The following is a 17,584-nucleotide window of genomic DNA, read 5'->3' on the forward strand; positions in this document are numbered from 1 at the left end:
GGGGGGCGGGCTGTACTGTGCAGAGGCTCTCTAAGCTATAGAAGGTCATTCCCTCTACTCCACCAACACCCGCACCCTGTCTATCAGAGCTGGCCCAAGTTCAACGCCTTTTTGCTGAGATTTGGGCTCATACCACTAATGCAGACTGTATGTAGGCACACAAACACGTGCCAACACGGACTAACAGACACATACTCCAGCACATTTGAATTAATGGGCACGTATACTGTTGTACAATGCACATATTTTAAATGTCAGGGGTCACACTGTACAGATGCACATGCTCATTTACGGAGATATTGACGCATGGACATATAAACTCAGTTACGTAGCCACACACTGGCTTCATGCAACACACACACACACACACACACACACACCTACACACACACACACACACACACACACACACACACACACACACACACACACACAAACAAGGCCAAGACAGGCTACAGCACGTTGCACATGGCTGAGAAAGGACCAAACCACAAAGCATGAAAGACCACCGACATACATGCATGGATAAGCCAAGCAATGTCAGCCATTAGAATGGAAATAGATATGCTATTATTGTAAATTTGGCCAATATGTGGTCGGTCAGCAGATATAATTGGAGCAGCTTGAAAATGGCATGGATGCACACTGTCTGCGTTGGGCCTGATTTGGCTGAAGCAAAGGTCTGTGTCTGGTTAAACGCACCACTGGACAAGACAAGCCACTCATATTTGCATGTAGGGACACAAACATACTGCATGCACACACATAGTGATAAATTGGCTAGTATGCTACAGTAGCTTTCATCCACTCTGCTCTCATTACTGTGCCTACAAGGCAAATATCAAAGTCTATATGGACATTTCAACTTGAATAATGATAGGTAAAGTGTAATAATAGTCTCTATCCAAAAGTAGCACAGACCAAATTGGACTTAAGGAAAAGATAAACAAGCAACAATGCCTATATTTACAGTTAGAATAAACTGAACAACTTTAAAAGAGATTATCCAGTGTGATAGTATCTCTGAGTGCTCAAGATAATCCAGAAAATAAGATATGCATAATTCACTGTTACTAATCTCCTTTGCAGGAAATAAAGCCTACTCCCAGCCTACAGTAAACAACTCAGATAGCAGCCCATCATTTACTTCCATGCCATGTCTGACTCATCCTGGGCTCTAAGGAGATCACTTTTTCAGGTTTGTTCTGGAGCATATTGAAGTTTACCTGCATCTTTATTTAACAAGGGATATAAGTCCTTTCCATATTTTAAAGCCCCTTATATTGACTGTTCAATGACAGTTACATTTTAAGTTTTTTCAAGTCAAGGCATTACATACATGGGTAATTAAAACATTGATCACATTAAATTAATGACTGAACTTGTAAATATGTAAACTCAAACCTGCAATAAGCCAGATTCAGAAAAAAGTAAAGGACTAACATTAAAACCATTAAAAAAACATGCCTCAATATGAACTTATGTTATTTTAGTAACGATTTAGTAACCTGTAACCATAGGCAGTTAACAAAATCAGAAATAAACAAGTCCTAAACCTTTGTACTATCAAAGCCAAACCAATCACCAAAACATGCCTCCTTCAGGTAATCCTTTTGTGGTGCGAATAAGCTATATCTCTCACTGTAAGTGCATGGAAGACATATTTCAAGATGTCATGCTCAAAATTTCAGGAAACCAGGCTTTGTATTAAGATGCTGCAGAGAGATGCCAAAGTCAAGTCGTGCCTTTGATATCCAAAATTTGACTTTGGATTACCTTGAATTTAATCAGGCCTTGAAGGCTGGAGGTGATAAGTATCCAAGCCACTTAACCAAAATGATGCTGGGAATCAGTGGTAAGAAGGTACACACACATACGTTCTCTCTCTCAGTATCTCTCAGATACTGTGTGTCTGCATACACACACGAACCATGCTGTCTCTTTAAGGTTATGAGTGAAAAAAAAACAAAAAACTTCCAAATGTCTATCTCTCCTTGGGATGTCATGTTGGGCTGTTAAGACACGACACCTGTCACAATTACCAGACCTTCCTCATCCCTTCCGGGCAACAGGAAGCAGTCAAGGTCAAACTCTTTAAAGGGATGGAAGGGAGAGAAGGGAAAAGAAGTGACTAAGTATGGACAGTCACAAAGAATCAGATCTGTCGAGTTCAAACTGTAAAGTCTCTGTGAGTCAAAGGCTGCATAGGCATGTTTGTATATGTGCTTGCACGTTATATATAGCACACAATAATTTTCATCACAGATCTACACATGTGCCACAAATCAATTAAAATTTTTGTTAAACCATACTCCACATCAAATACACCGATCTGAGGCAGGATGTTTGGTTGCAAAACCTCTGTAAGTGGCATAAGACAAGTTTTCTCTTCAACAGTCCAATTTGTTGCCTTCATTGTCACATTATGGAATGGAAGCAGAAAAGGCCAGAATTCCTTAGGATTTGCCTTGATGGAGGAGAAAGAAGGAAGGGAGGTGGATGATGAAGGGGGAAGGACAGGAAAGCAGTGAAAACCTGGTGTCACTTTAACCTCCTCCAACTCAACATGTTTTGACAGCTGATGGGTGAGACTTCATATCATGAAGAAGTTGAAATAATCTTTCTCATTGGTGGTTTCATAAGATGCAAGTGTCCAAAACATTTGGAGAACAAAATATTCAAAAAATTCAAACAATCTCTAAACATCATGGCTTGATCCTTTTTTTTTTTTTTCTTACAGAGGTTGACCATATCATAGGCTGGTAACCAAATAAAGGACACTTCCTTGTTTTGACTTGCTTTCTTTTTTTCACTCTCTCATTCCCGGCCTCTTTTCCCAGACAGAAAAGCCTGCCCAGGCTTTGGTAGATAATGACATCCTCTCCCTGGATTAATTGTGAGGGACACATTAAGCAATGGGGCTGACACTCCCTGTAATTAAACTATTCACACCGATGAGTTCATACTGGAACACTTTCTCCTTTCTCTGTCTATCTACTGCTGGAGCTGTGGGTCTGTCTAGAAATAGTATATTATAGGGATAGAAATATTATAATGGTGTGTTTGTGAGAAAAGTGAGTGTATCACCTTGTGAAATGTAAAAATAGGACATAGTGTGAGGTCTGAGTACACACCGAATAAGCAAACTACCTAGAATAAATTCTAAATCAGTTTATGGTGCCCTTAGTCATTATGGTCCTACTCTATGGAAATCTCTGCCACATGAACCAAGGTACTGTATTACAAACTACTACAACAATATCTTCTCTAAAACTAAAAACAACTACCTAAAACATATCATTTTTTGGTTTAGAGTTCAACCTTTTCAGGTTTAAAGTATATTGCTAACAGGTAAAACCTTTATCTGTATTATTATTATCATTCCCTTTTGGTAATAATTATAATACAATATCTTATTGTTATACCTTTGCTTCTTATATGTTTTTATCATGTATGTACTTTGCCTATCGTTTGCTTTTTATCTTGAAGCACATTGAGTCCCCTGTTGTATGAAACCAGCTGCACTGTACAGTTAAGCTTGATGATGAGTCACATGCATACCTAAAAAGAGTGAACCATAACATACAGTATTGGCATTAATTGTAACCTCATAGGAAATTAACATGCAGTCATAGTGATAACTTCTGTCCACCCAACCAGAGTCTGTAGAGCAAACTGAGACTCTGGTATTAGCTGGTGTCCATGCCTCCACATGCCTTGGTATAGCAAGAAAGCAATGTGTGTGCCAGGAGTATTGTGTATGGCCTCTTGCTCCTACTAGTTTAGCAGCTGCTAAACAGAGGTTAAATAAGACACACACACACACACACACACACACACACACACATATATATATATATATATATATATATATATATATATAGGAATGATGCAACGTCGGGGGACTCACTCTACCACGGACCCATTGTTTACACTCAGGACCAGCTGTTAGCCATATGCCACACACCCCTTCACTACGCTGAGCGGCCAGAGAGAAGGAGGAGAGGCTGTAGAGCTGGAGTGAAGCGCAGACAGCGGAAAAAACGGTATAAACCATGTTTACCGTCTGTCATTATGGGGAACGTAAGATCACTCCCAAATAAGATGGAAGAGCTTACTGCGCTAACCCGGCTTCAGAGAGAGTTTCGCGAGTGTAGCATCATGTGCTTCATGGAGACGTGGCTGAGTGAACTTTCTCCCGACTCACATGCCACACTGGACGGATTTCAACTGGTACGGGCGGACGGGAAAACCACGTTGTGTGGTAAGAAGAAGGGAGGAGGGGTTGCTGTGTTCGTTAATGAGAGATGGTGCCACCCTGGACAAATCAGTGTCAAGGAACAACTCTGCACTAGAGACTTGGAGCTGTTAGCGGTTAGCATGCAGCCGTACTATCTCCCGAGACATAGTGTTGTCTCTCAACTTCTAAACCAGCACTCCCATTCCCTCCTCCTCATCTCTGGGGACTTCAACCACACGTCCCTGTCCTTTGCTCTTCCTACCTTCAGCCAGTATGTGTATTGTCACACCAGGGACAATAAAACTTTGGACTTGTTGTATGCTAATATCACGAACTTCTGTGTGGAGAACACTGTGCTCTCCAAGTCGGTACGCTGTTTCGCCAAGGAACTCAAACAGAAAATAAGGGAAGGGAAGGACTGTAACAGACAGAAACTGGAAGAGCGGCTGGTGCAGAATAACACCAGAGATGTCTGGAGTGGACTGCAGAACATCTCTGGCTATGGAAAAGGAGTGAGGAGAGACCTGAGCTGCAGCGACAAGAACTGGGCCAATGAACTGAATCTGTTCTTCAACAGATTTGATTCTGCCCCCTCCCCCCTTACCTGCCCTGCACCCTCTTCACACCTCCCTGGGCCAGCTCCCCCTCCTCTCCTCAACCCGCTTCTTTCAACTCCCATTCACCTCCAGCCCTCCCCTCCCCACCAGTACAACTGCCCCCTCTCACCCCCCACCACCCCCATATCCTCACCTCAGTCATCTTCCACCCCCTTCTCCATAACAGTTGATCAAGTGAAGTGTCAACTTAAGAAGATCAAGACAAGGAAGGCCCCAGGCCCGGACGGCATCAGCCCCAGATTACTAAAACCCAGCGCCGCAAGGAGCCTAACCATTTCAGGCCTGTCTAGACCTCTCACCTGATGAAGACTTTGGAGAGGATCATCCTGAGTCACCTGAGACCACTGTTGAGCACACAGCTGGACCCCCTGCAGTTTGCTTAGCGGCCTGGTATTATATATTATATATTATACACAGTACGTGAGGCTTCATCACAGTGTGTCTGATGTGGTGCTCTGCAGTACAGGTGCCCCCCAGGGTACGGTGCTCTCCCCTTTTCTCTTCACCCTGTATACCTCGGACTTCACATACAACACCACACACTGCCACGTCCAGAAGTTCTCTGTTTCAGAGGGGAATGAACTGGAATACAGGACAGTCATCAGGGACTTTGTCAGCTGGTGCAAGATCAACCAGCTTCAGCTCATTGCCAGCAAAACAAAGGAGATGATTGTGAACTTCAGGCGGAAGACATCCCACTTCACACCAGTGAACATCTAGGGACTGGACATCGAAGTGGTGGAGAACTACAAGTTCCTGGGGGTTCACCTCAACAACAAACTGGACTGGTCCACCAACACCCACGCTCTCTACAAGAAGGGCCAGAGTCGCCTTCACCTGCTGGGAGACTAAGGTCCTTTGGCGTGTGTGGGGCTCTCCTCAGGACCTTCTACGACTCTGTGGTGGCCTCAGCCATCTACTTCGCTGTGGTCTGCTGGAGAGGGGGCAGCACTGACAGGGATAGGCAGAGGCTCAACAAACTGATCCAGAAAGCGAGCTCTGTCTTGGGCTGCCCCCTAGACTCCATTGAGGAAGCAGGTGAGAGGAGGATGTTAGCTAAGCTGACATCCATCATGAACAACTCTCACCCCCTGCATGACACTGTAGGGTCTCTGAGTAGCTTCTTCAGCAGCAGACTTTTACATCCTCGCTGTAAGAAGGAGAGGTTCCGCAGGTCCTTCATTCCAGCAGCTGTCAGACTCTACAACTCCTGCTCTTCCTGACCATGTGCAAACTTGCACTTTTTCATGTACATATCGTGTGTATTGTGTATATTGTATTTATTGGTGTATATTGGGTGTATATTGGTGTATATTTGGTGTATTTTTGATGTATATTTCCATAGATGTTTATTTTCTGCTGTGGTGAGTGAATTTCCCAGTTGTGGGATTAATAAAGTTAATCTATACACTATGTAAAGTGGATGTTCATACACTTTAAGTGATGAATTTTTGGTGTGGATCCAAGAGAGCTGTAATGGACTGAAGTCAGAGGTTGTGTTAGACTTTCTCATTGTCCATCATTTTGACAGACAGTGTCATAAGGATTTCTTAATAATCTTAAATTTTTAATGAGACATAGCCCATTTAATAGCATCTAGTTCTCAAAAGCAACTCAGATTATGCATTTATGAGGGCATGGAGAGAAAAGATGAACAGAGACACCATCACTGTCCATGTTGACACCATACGAAGCAGATCAATCGAAGCAGGGCACCAAAACACCATATCCATTGTGCCTAAACAGGCTAATGTGAATGATGAAATTTACGGACAGTTACAGTTAAAATACTAACAAACCATTGACAAGAAATTAAGTTGAACTCAGCTGACCTGTTGCCTAAACTCAAACGTTCCTCCATGGATTTAAACTGGTTGCTTGCTTGAACAAGGCTGCTCTGGAGCCACACTGGAGACTAGAATTACCAGCACCACTTCTGCCAGAGTTTTGAAATTGGGGAACATTTCTCTCAGAGAAGTGATCAGAAGTAATCTAGACTCTCTGAGTGTGGGATTTCCTGATCCTCCGAGCACCAAGGGCGCACGACTGCACCCCTCTATGACCCATACTGGTCTAAGAAAAACTCCAAGGCCTCCAGTCTGTAACTGTTCGACCCGTAGTCAGCACCCATATAGCAAGACACGTTGCTCCAATGTTGAAACTCTGATTTTTTTTAATGTCAAAAAATTCAGTCAATGATGGAAAATATTCAGATAACACGAATGGAATGTGTGAAATAAGATTGTGGTGTCATTTGCATTGTCCACATTTGTTTGATCTTTTATTTCATGTGTCTTGTAAACCACCTTGCACCACTTTGACATATTACTACCCAGCAAAGTCCATGTCTTTTTCAAGCATGTAACCGTTGCAGTCATATCTCTTACTGAGCTGCCTAATGTGCCGACTGTGGATGCTGTGTTTGCTCCTATGTCACTCCTGTCCTTGTCTTGCTATTGCCTTGGGCCATTGGCGCCCTCAGCGATGTCCACCAAAAACAAACCCATCCGCTGTAATTGAAGAAGCCACTCTAATGGGACAAGCACATGCAGGTGCGCGGCACGGTTTGCATGCACGTACCCACAAATGTGCATGATGATATACACACATGCAGACATACTGTGTAAATGCACTCTGTATCCAGATTAATTGGCTTGCATTCATACATTATCAGCTGAGCATATGCATGCACATACACAATGCATGCTGACCACATAGCTCTTTGGTAGAGGTGACCCGGGGGTTGGGAGGATTCCAGTGACTCCACACATACACACACTGACACACACACCATAAACCAATAGATGCCCTCTGATTCTAGATGACCCCTCCTGTGCCACTGAAGCACTCATTTCCTCCTCTCCTCTCCTGATGTTCCTGTGTTGCTGTTATGGGTTCCTGTTTAGGAGCTGAGTGCTCTATTGTTGTGTGACAGTGGTTCCTGTGTATCCTGTCACAGCCTGCTGCTTCCTCTGTCCCTCTCCCTCTCAACAGCTCTGTCTTCCTTTAGATTTGCATCTCAGGTGGCTCGATACTCACTTTACTGTGCTATTTCCACAGATGAATAACCCCAATGTGTTATAGTGTTTATTGTTGGTGTTGTAAGGTTCCACTGAATTCCTTTATTGGAGAGGTTCCAGGTAGATAGGCCAGGCAGATTTTATGATGTCAAAGCTCTCATTTACAGTGATAAATGAAATTATAGTAAGTGTGGTGAAGCAACCCTATGTTCAGATGTTTATTAACAGCAGCAGAGTCACCAGGGGATGTTTGGGGTGGACGATGGTGGGCATACAAATGTCATGAATGTCACACCAGTGACAGAGGTTTGCCTCCACCGTCCTGTCTGTGGTTAGGTTTAGAGAACAAAAGCCCTTTGGTTAAACTTAGAGGGAAGATAGTGGTTTTGGTTAAATGTAAATAAACATGTTGTGCTTTAAGTCATTGTTAACTTTTTTTTCTGTAATAAACTAATTTTCCTGATCTTAAACAAGTGCAGTGAGTGCCTAAACAAAGCCATGTCTCTCTGGTCAGGTGGTACCATCATGCCACGTTTTATATGATTAACTGACTCCCAGACTCAGGTTATCATTACCACTCTAATCTGTTTGATTCTCAACAGGTTTACTCCCCACCAACCATGCTGCTGTTGCAAAACACCTTGGGTGTTCCCAAACTCACCTGCTGGTAACCCATTACCTAGACATATGGAGACAAACGGCATGAAGGTACACAAATGTTCAGGTTGCGAAAACATCTCCAGGGCCATTATACAAACCCCCTCCCTCCTGCCCTCCCCGCTTCTTTTAATCGCTCCCCCTCTCAATTATCACAGTGTCACCACCACCACTGGGAAAGTTTCCTTTTAGTGAATTAACAGCAAAATATATGTGCAGAGCGTAAGCTGGCACTCTTACTACTCTGTCATTGTCATAGCCATAGCTCTGAAAAAACAGTTTGCGTACCTGCTATAGTATTACCGAAATTAACACCTTCCTTCTAGGTACAGTAATCAAGAAAGTGACAGGAGACAATAAATTAGGTCCATCTGCATCACTGCCTTTACATAATTAATAGGGCTTATTACTTATTACTGAACCCCTAGTATGATGTGGAGCATGCCAGCACACTCACTAGTTCAGAGCCTCATAGTACTCAAAAGGTTTTTGTTTGTTTGTATAACATTTTGTACAAATTTTCCTCTAACTGACTAACTGACTATTGTTAGCCTCTGTGCTAGATACAAATACAGTCACATTGGCACTTACACAACATGTTCTACAACTTAAATTACCATAAAGGTCCCTCCCCTCAGATAGGATCCAGATTGTTAAGATTGTGGAACGGTCATGGATAAAAGAAACAACGTTGACTATTTTTTAACGTTTCAACGTTCAAGAAACAGTGCCCCCCCCTGTGTAAAAGTCCTGTACATTCTCAAACTATAACTACTACAGCCACGAGAGGTCACCTAACGATAAAGCTATAGTTCAAGACAACCTACGGACTTGTTTCTTATGGTAAGCCAATCTCCCCTTAAGTTTAATTGGCAATCTCTAGCTTTGTTTATGTTTTGACTTTGAGCTAGAGCAATGGTCTGTCTGTTTTTAGCAGAAAGAAATACATTCAACTTACTAAACAACACTAATGCAAAGACACATACTTTATTTTGAATTTATTCTAGGAGCGGTGCCAAGTGATAACCCAATCCAACCCCATTAAAAACTAGAATTACCACCTCACGGTTGTATGCCTCAGACTAGTTTCAGATTATTTCCCTGTTTATCCAGAGTCATATATAATATCAATCATTTGTGTGACCATTAAAATCTAAGTTCATCCTTGAGTCCAAGTGAATGTTTGTACCAAATTTGAAGAAATTCCTTCAAGGTGTTACTGAGATATTGCGTTCACACCTTGACCTTTGACCACCAAAATCTAATCAGTTCATCCTTAGGTGTAAGCCAATGTTTGTGGCAAATTTGGAGAAGTTCCATCAAGGTTTTACTGAGATATCGTGTCCATAAGAATGGGACTGACGTATGTATGTATACCAATGGTCGTACAGACGGATGGACAACCGGAAAACAATATGCCCCAATATTTTATGCCTCCACTCTGACTTTCACTGGCATGGAGGCATGAAAATATACCACGGCCTATCTCCAAAAAATGTATCTGATAAAAGCAGGAAGGGAACAACAACTCAGTAAAAATGTAACAGATGAAACATCTGCTTGATAGCAGTTTGGAACAAAAAGTGTGAAAGAATTTCATTTATGAAAAATTTCATAATTGGTGAGTAAGCTAATACCCCCTCTCTCAGCTGTTCACATGCTCATCCACAACACGTGAGGCCAATAGTCTGATGGAAACTCATTCTTTTACCTTCCTTCCTGAGAGAAAATTAAAGAGCACACAGGTGGATAGGTCCTTGACTCATTCACCCTCTTTGCTTAGCCAGTAAGCTGTACTGCTGACACCTTAACCTGAAAGTAATATTTAAACCTTGAAGCTACTCAAATGATGATATGGCATGGAGGAATTTTCAATATAAAGTTAATTGGTGAGAAAGTAAAAATTAGATCATGTTTTATGACCACCTTGTGAAAATTACAAGTTTGATAATAATAGGCCATTTGCAGGTTGGTTATTAAATGTGGACTCTTTTTTTAGTGTTTCAGGGCTGGAGGGAGATACATTGTCAGAGAGATTTTGCAGAATTCTAATTTACAGCACAGCACATCCAGAAAACTAGCTTTAATTTAACTGATCATGTCATGATCATGTCATTTTGTTTTACTTGCCCAACATAAACAATAATGAAATACAGAACAATACACATGATTTTTTTTTAACCTACCTGTTATTATCTTTCCTATTAGCTTGTTTTCTCATTATAGTTAATACTGTGCGTGACAAAGTTTCCAGGAACCAGAGTTGTGCATGAACATGCATTCATTGAACATGCTCATGTTTTTTGGTGAACGGTGAACTAAACATATCAATTTGCAACTAATGAACGTGAACAAAAGTGTCAACTCTTACGCACCAGAAGGTGACAATAATGCACCAAAAAAACTCTTTGCCAACTGCCAAAAAACATCAGAAGAAGAGGAATCATGCTCTCAAGGATTTACCCAGCATGCGAACTGAAATCATAGCACATCTTTCAGCTAAGAACTGTAATGAAACCTGTGGTGGAGCTTTGTAGCCTGTAATCCATTTTATGTTTTTAACTGCTGCATAAGGTGGTTCATGCAGGCTAAATGAAAGTAATCTCTGTCTGTGATTCTATACTAGTATACCGTAATTCATTTAGTTTTGGAAGTAGCAATGATTCGGGGCATGGGATGGATGGGTGGAAGGAGCTTCTACTAAACAAAAAAAAGGAAATTCAAAACTCAGTGAATGTGAACTAGTTAATTTAAATGTGTGTGATGTGAACTTTGACATCACTCTTGAGTGAAGAGAGTGATGTCTGAACTTACACAATACTGCTGGAAACTTACACATCAAAAGTTGTCCAGTCAAGGAACGTGCCAACTTGCTGAGAAATTTCTAATTTGTTTCTATTAAAGGATTCCTGACTGAAGCACAGTCAAGCAACAGATTGCTACTGGTTATCCAGTGCATCTGAAACCCCACTATTGGGTGCTACAGAAGAGGTTCTAAAATTACTGCTGCATGTAATAACCAACCTTAAGTACAAGATTTACCTTTCACTTGTGATCCTCCAAATGATTTTCCGTTTTCAGTTGCTCTGTCTGGCACCTGACATACAACTGGTATGAAATAAGGTTAAAACACACGGGGGGATTTGCAGTTCCTGTTTACCCCAGATCTGATTTGTTGAAAATGTTATACTTTATCCTTTTAAGAGTGTACTGTTCAATAACATTCTAAAATTGGCTCAATATCAGACTGCAACTGTTCCTTTGAGTGCCTTGTTTTCTTTATCCTCATCCCTCATTTCTCTCACTCAGCTAATGAAGGCCTTGTGGCCCACTGTTATTAAAATTGCGCCCTTGCCTCTGATATTAATTGGGTCCGTAATAAGGAATGCGTCAGATTCATTATTTAATTGCAAGGGCACATTTGGAATACAGTTTCTGAAATGTATTTTTAATGAAAAACACTACATCCTGACCTAATCATATCAACCTTATTCTATCTAATTAAGAATGCAAAAAAAATCATTAGAGTTGCAAAATATTAGTTTCAGCTCTGTCGGGCTGCTCCTATGCTCCCCTTCATGAATACTTTTTTTTTTTTTCCTGTCTATGATAAATACTTAATGGGGGAAAAATGACAAAAATTTGCATGTAGGCAAATTAGTCTAATAGGGATATGTCTTTGCTGAGTTAGGAAAGTGACCCTTGTCACAGGAGAAATTGTTACAATAATTATGAAATAATAGCAAAGCCCATCTTATTTTGATGAAAAATGGCCCACTTGAATAATGTAAAAATCATAAAATGCAATAACCCCAAATTTTCATCATGCTGGAGAATGTGTTAACCTGTTAGCATTTCATCAGTTTAATAGTGCCATATTAGGGACAATATGATGTATGGTGTAATTGTTGCTGTGGAGGCAGAAATGCAGTAATGCAATGATGATATAGCAGTGTTACCACAGCAAGAGGCCATCAGCACCTAAATGAAGCATTTTCTTAATAATACACTTTGGGGGTGTAATTTCTTTCAGTGTCTCTAAACATTGGGAAGTTCAATTTTCTCTAAATGAACAGGTCCATCACCATCCCATTAGTTGTAGTGTAGTCACCTCTCAAAGCCAGGGTTGCAGTTCATTAAAGCTTACAAGACAGGTGTAAAAAGCTCTGTTTTCATTCTCAACCAAGAACATGTGAAGTGAGATCACCAACTGATACTACATCCAGTCAAAATGATGGCTCCTATTCCAGCATTGCTAAGATTTCTATGATGGTAAGTTTGTGGCACATCAGATCAACCCTCAAGCAAAACTAATTTGTATACACATTAATTGATGAACTGCAATCATTATTATAAATACAGGATTTGTATTTATTTGTAAACATTATAAACATGTATTCCCAAACTTGTATGTCACTTTGGATAAAAGAGTGAATGAAATGTAATTTTCAATGAACTGCCTCTAATCATGTTTCTATTGCCTTCATTCACAATGTGGGGAGTCTTGGGGAGTTATTGTTATAAATAAAAAATCACAATCATGCAACAATTGGTAACTTCACAAAAGACATTTTGGTGTTGGTTGAATATGTTCACTTCCTTATAAGACAACATGGTGCACCAGTTCCTGGCATTCAAGTCTATCTTTCACCAGAAACACAGAACGTAATGTAGTTTCGGGTTCTATTTCACCCCTCTACAGCCACATGAACTTGTGCAAGTAGAGAGCAAGGGAGTTAATGAACATGGTGAACACCAAGCAATGTGTTCCACTAACAAATCCCACAGATTAAATTAAAGGGGGAGGGTGTGGTTTGATCGCTGCATTCTACTTCCCTTATCTCAACAAGTCACATTTTCAATCACTATGCAAAGATTTAACATCGGGTGCAGACTCAGTGCTAATACACTGCCCTGTCCTGTGTCATCATAATTGACCTACACTGGGCTGTCAAACATGTGACAGACTCTCCCAAGTGATAGGAATTTCATGGGGACATGCATTTATGCAAAGTGGAATCCTGCATTCCCTGACAGTTGTCCACATTAAGAAGATCCCCAGTATAATATATGCATGTGCATAACACCATGTATGTTGATTGAGCAATCTTTCTTTGATGAAATATCATAGGAAATTGGTTGCCACAGACTAATCAGGTTTTCTGTTTTGGTAATTATCTTGTACTAATTAGAATTAAGCTAAAGACCTCAGCTTTCTGAAAAGTAACTAAGGAAAATTCAAAATGAGCCTATTCTGTACATCCTCTTCCTTAAAGTGACCAATTTGAATGTAGTAAGGATGGACAGTGTGAAACCATCAAGGCTGTCATTAAATGTACCTCTTACCTTCATCCTGCCACAACCAAGATTTCATTTACAGCTATACCATAGCAGAAACCTCCCAGGGTTACAGACAATCAACTCTGATTCCTCCCTTTTACACAGACCAATCTAACAAAGTAGTATCAATGACCTTTTGGCGCATTCTGTCCTTACAAAAACAGCCATTAGCCCAATAAATCCCCAAGGGTTTGAAGAGAAGAGCATTGGCTAGAAAAGCAGGAGAGGCTTCAGAGTGGTGAGATACTTACCTTGCGCCTCTCCCCATTGAAGCCTCTCCATTGCTCTGCCTTCTTGACAATGTAGCTCAGTTCCTGATTGGACAGCTCCAGGTCTTGAGGTAGGAAGTACGTCCCCTCTTTGGCTGTCAGCCGCTGAAAGATGTCCAGCGTGTGTCCATCGTTGTGGAATCTGGAAGTGTGAAACAAGATATGAGGAGGGTTAAGTGGAAGCTGGACTGTTGCATATTGATTCACTGTCTCTGCCATATACAGGTCACATAGGGTTAAATGCCAAAGCAAGGAACTTATGTCAGAGATGATAACTAAAAGGTCTGTGGCTACGTCAGTGCCAAACAATATCATGTCCTCTTTTTTACTCTTTTTTTACTATTGGTTATCTTTAATGGAGCAGGTTAAATCACAGTGATCCAAACTCTCTAGAAGAACATATAAAACTTCTTTTGATTACACAAAGCATATTTGCAGTGTAACACAAATTGGCCTGTGAGGGGGACGGCACTTTGCTAACACAAGCTGACTGCAGCCATGTCTATGTTTGGTTGTGCATCTGCGTGTTTGTGCATTTGTTAATGTGTGGGAGTCAGATCCTGGGATGTTCTTCACTGTTAACGCTGAGCTTCAAAGATGGCAGATGCAACAGACGTACTGGATGCACATACGTCTGGAGAGACCAGCCTGAGTCACAAGAAAACATTCGGCATAGCAGAAGGCATATTGATTTATATCTCCAGATGAGCGCACATCAGCAAAGTGTTATTTTTCTTTTGCCACACAAGGGTGCATGCAGCCAACCCCTAAAAACAATCATCGGGTCTGTAAACAAATTCCTTGGCCAACCATCAAAACCAGCAGACCTTATGCCCTTCCATAGAGATTGTAGTCTGTCAGAGGGTAATCAACCCTCAAATAAAACCAACATCAAGGACACAGGGATTTATACAAGAAGCTGCTATGAAGCTTTGAACTCAGCATCATTCCCCATTGCTCTTGGGAGAGGGATGTTTGTAGAATCTTAACCTCAGACACAGGAATAGCATGCATTAATTTTCATCCTACACTTGAATTGTGCTTCTCATTCATTTATGCTGCCTTTCTCTCGGAGGAATTCACCGTCTTTGCATCTCTGTGCTTCAAAACAGGCTCATTTCCTTGGTGTACGAAGTGCCATGAATGCAAGTATGTAATTCTTATATGTGGTATATGACCTGGATGACAAGACCATTATCAGTTCCTCTTCAGTGTAGGGGTTACCATAACAATTTGTATTAACTTATGGAATACATTTCAACAGAATATTCATCACAAAATGAACATGGTGGATAAAAAGACAAACAGCTTATGTTTGTGTGGGAAACTTACATTAAATGCATATTACTACAAAACTGGGCCTTTATAATGCATACAATGTTATTATTTCATCCATAGGTATTTTCGAATTCATGCTTCTTCCTGTCTTATTATAGGCTAAATGAGAATTAAAATGAATATGGTGTATATTACTCCTTCAAAAGGCCAAACAACGGACAGGAGTCCTGCCTCCCAGTTTCCCAACACATGAAATTTGCATAATACTACAACCGATCAGGAAGTTTCCTCTGAGAAGAGTTGTTCAATGAATGACTAAACTTTGAAGTCACTGCCCCCCTGCCTCTGAGTTAGTTCCTGTTTAAATGGTATACTGTACTCTATGCCCATATATGCACATGCAACCTTTTCTACAAAAATCTAAAGAAATTATGTCTCTATTCAACTAAATTGCAATAGCAAATTTTGTTCAATACACAATTGTGACTGGAAATTTTATATTCACACAACAAGGTTATTTTGTTGATTTACATATTTGGCAAGTTGCAAACAGGTTACTGAACTTACCAGTAAAATGACAACTTATTTGTTTTCTGCAAAAATATCTGATCTTAGAGTACAATATCCAGTATTAAACTGGTTCATGGTTATGTTTGGGCATTCACAGCACTTGATTAAGATTAGGAAAAGATTGTGATCTGGTTTGATGCTGAAGACAGTTTACTGTGACTTCAGCCATAACATGTTTATTTACATTTAACTAAAACCATGAGCTTTCCTTGACCTTGACTAATGCTTTTGCTGCCTAAACCTAACAATAGACTGGACCTCCCCAACTACGCTGTGGTGACCCTGCTGCCATTAATAAATGCAGCGCTTCATTCAGTCGAAAATATGGTAGCTAGCAATTATTTTTCGTACAAAATGTATTTGCTATTGCAGTTTAGTTTAGAAACATAATTTCTAGGAGTTGACTGAATATCCTTTCATACAGAAGCCTACACAAGAACAGAAACACAGTAAATGAGCAAGGGAGTACAAACTACATAATTTTTTTGTCTTGAACCTTCATCATTTAGATCTAAACTGCACCAGTATCAATATAACATCACTCTTTTGGGTGTTTATGAAGTTTCAAAGAGGATGGAGGTGCAAAGCATATCACTAATATGTATTTTTGCTGCCAGTGAATAAAGACTGCATAAAATGTAATTAAAAAAGGATAACAGTCCATTCTATCTATACATATAGCCCAAGGCATTTTTTTAGAAATAGGTCATGCTCTGTGTCAGAGCCCCTTCCTTGCAGCCAATAGAAAACTGTAACCCATAAAATGATCATCCTTGCTTCAGCCTCATGGCCTACATTCAATCCAAACCCGAGTGGCGGTTGAGTGGCAGAAGTCATTATTCCTGGCTGCTGTTTTAATATTGTCCATTTAGCTGGAGCCTGATAAGCGTCCCGCTTACTGAAATTAGATGGCACCCTCTCCTCACCCGCCAATCTCAAACTGATTAATTCAATAAGAATTTTCTTACATTTTGAGCCATTAATGGAATTTGGTCTTATATGAGGGTGGGAGAACACACCTTGGATGAATACTGAGTTATGTTATTCAGTAATTTACCACCCACCCTTCTACTCTTTTACTTCCATGGAGCAAAAAACGCTGTCCTTCTATTATTTAAAAAAGAGCAATATTCATCTTTTAAGCTGGAAATTTGGAATTAGTAGTGACGCAGTGCCTGTTTAAGTCTGCCCTCCCATTGCATTGCAGTGTCATTCTTTTATTAAATGTAATTTTATAAAACCAAGGAAAAAGGCAATGTTTGACTCAACAGTCAGGGACCTTGCTTTTTAAATTAAGCCGTTAGAGATTTCCATATGTATTAATGTTTTGTTTTTCCTGCTCAACCTCACTAATCAGCTAACGGCTCAATAGTGGACATGAAGGCTCAATAGAAAAAGAATTGCTAAAACAGTCTGAGGTGTTAAATCACAATACAACCTAACAAGTAAATGCTTCAACATGGCTGACCTCAATCTGAAAGACATGACTGGAACACAGTGCATGAAGATATGTATGTGCATTTACCATGATGTATATGCAGTCCTTTTCAGTATGTATGAAACCTGCACTGACACCAACCATGAAAAACATTC

At 40.5% G+C, this 17,584-nt stretch overlaps 1 protein-coding gene across 1 annotated transcript in view; it reads right to left on the reverse strand.

Annotated features, from left to right (window-relative positions):
• ofcc1 (orofacial cleft 1 candidate 1) overlaps positions 1-17,584 on the reverse strand; it is an 89,598-nt gene that overhangs the window by 19,895 nt on the left and 52,119 nt on the right. Inside the window, exon 20 of the mRNA XM_023395458.2 lies at positions 14,126-14,285. Within this exon, the coding sequence (XP_023251226.1) occupies positions 14,126-14,285 (160 nt within the window). The remainder of the gene's footprint in view (positions 1-14,125; positions 14,286-17,584) is intronic.

The sequence above is a fragment of the Seriola lalandi genome, unplaced genomic scaffold, assembly GCF_002814215.2.
Source record: "Seriola lalandi dorsalis isolate HSWRI2012SDOR001 ecotype SW California unplaced genomic scaffold, Sedor1 jcf7180002054963, whole genome shotgun sequence".
In the NCBI taxonomy this organism is placed as follows: Eukaryota; Metazoa; Chordata; class Actinopteri; order Carangiformes; family Carangidae; genus Seriola; species Seriola lalandi.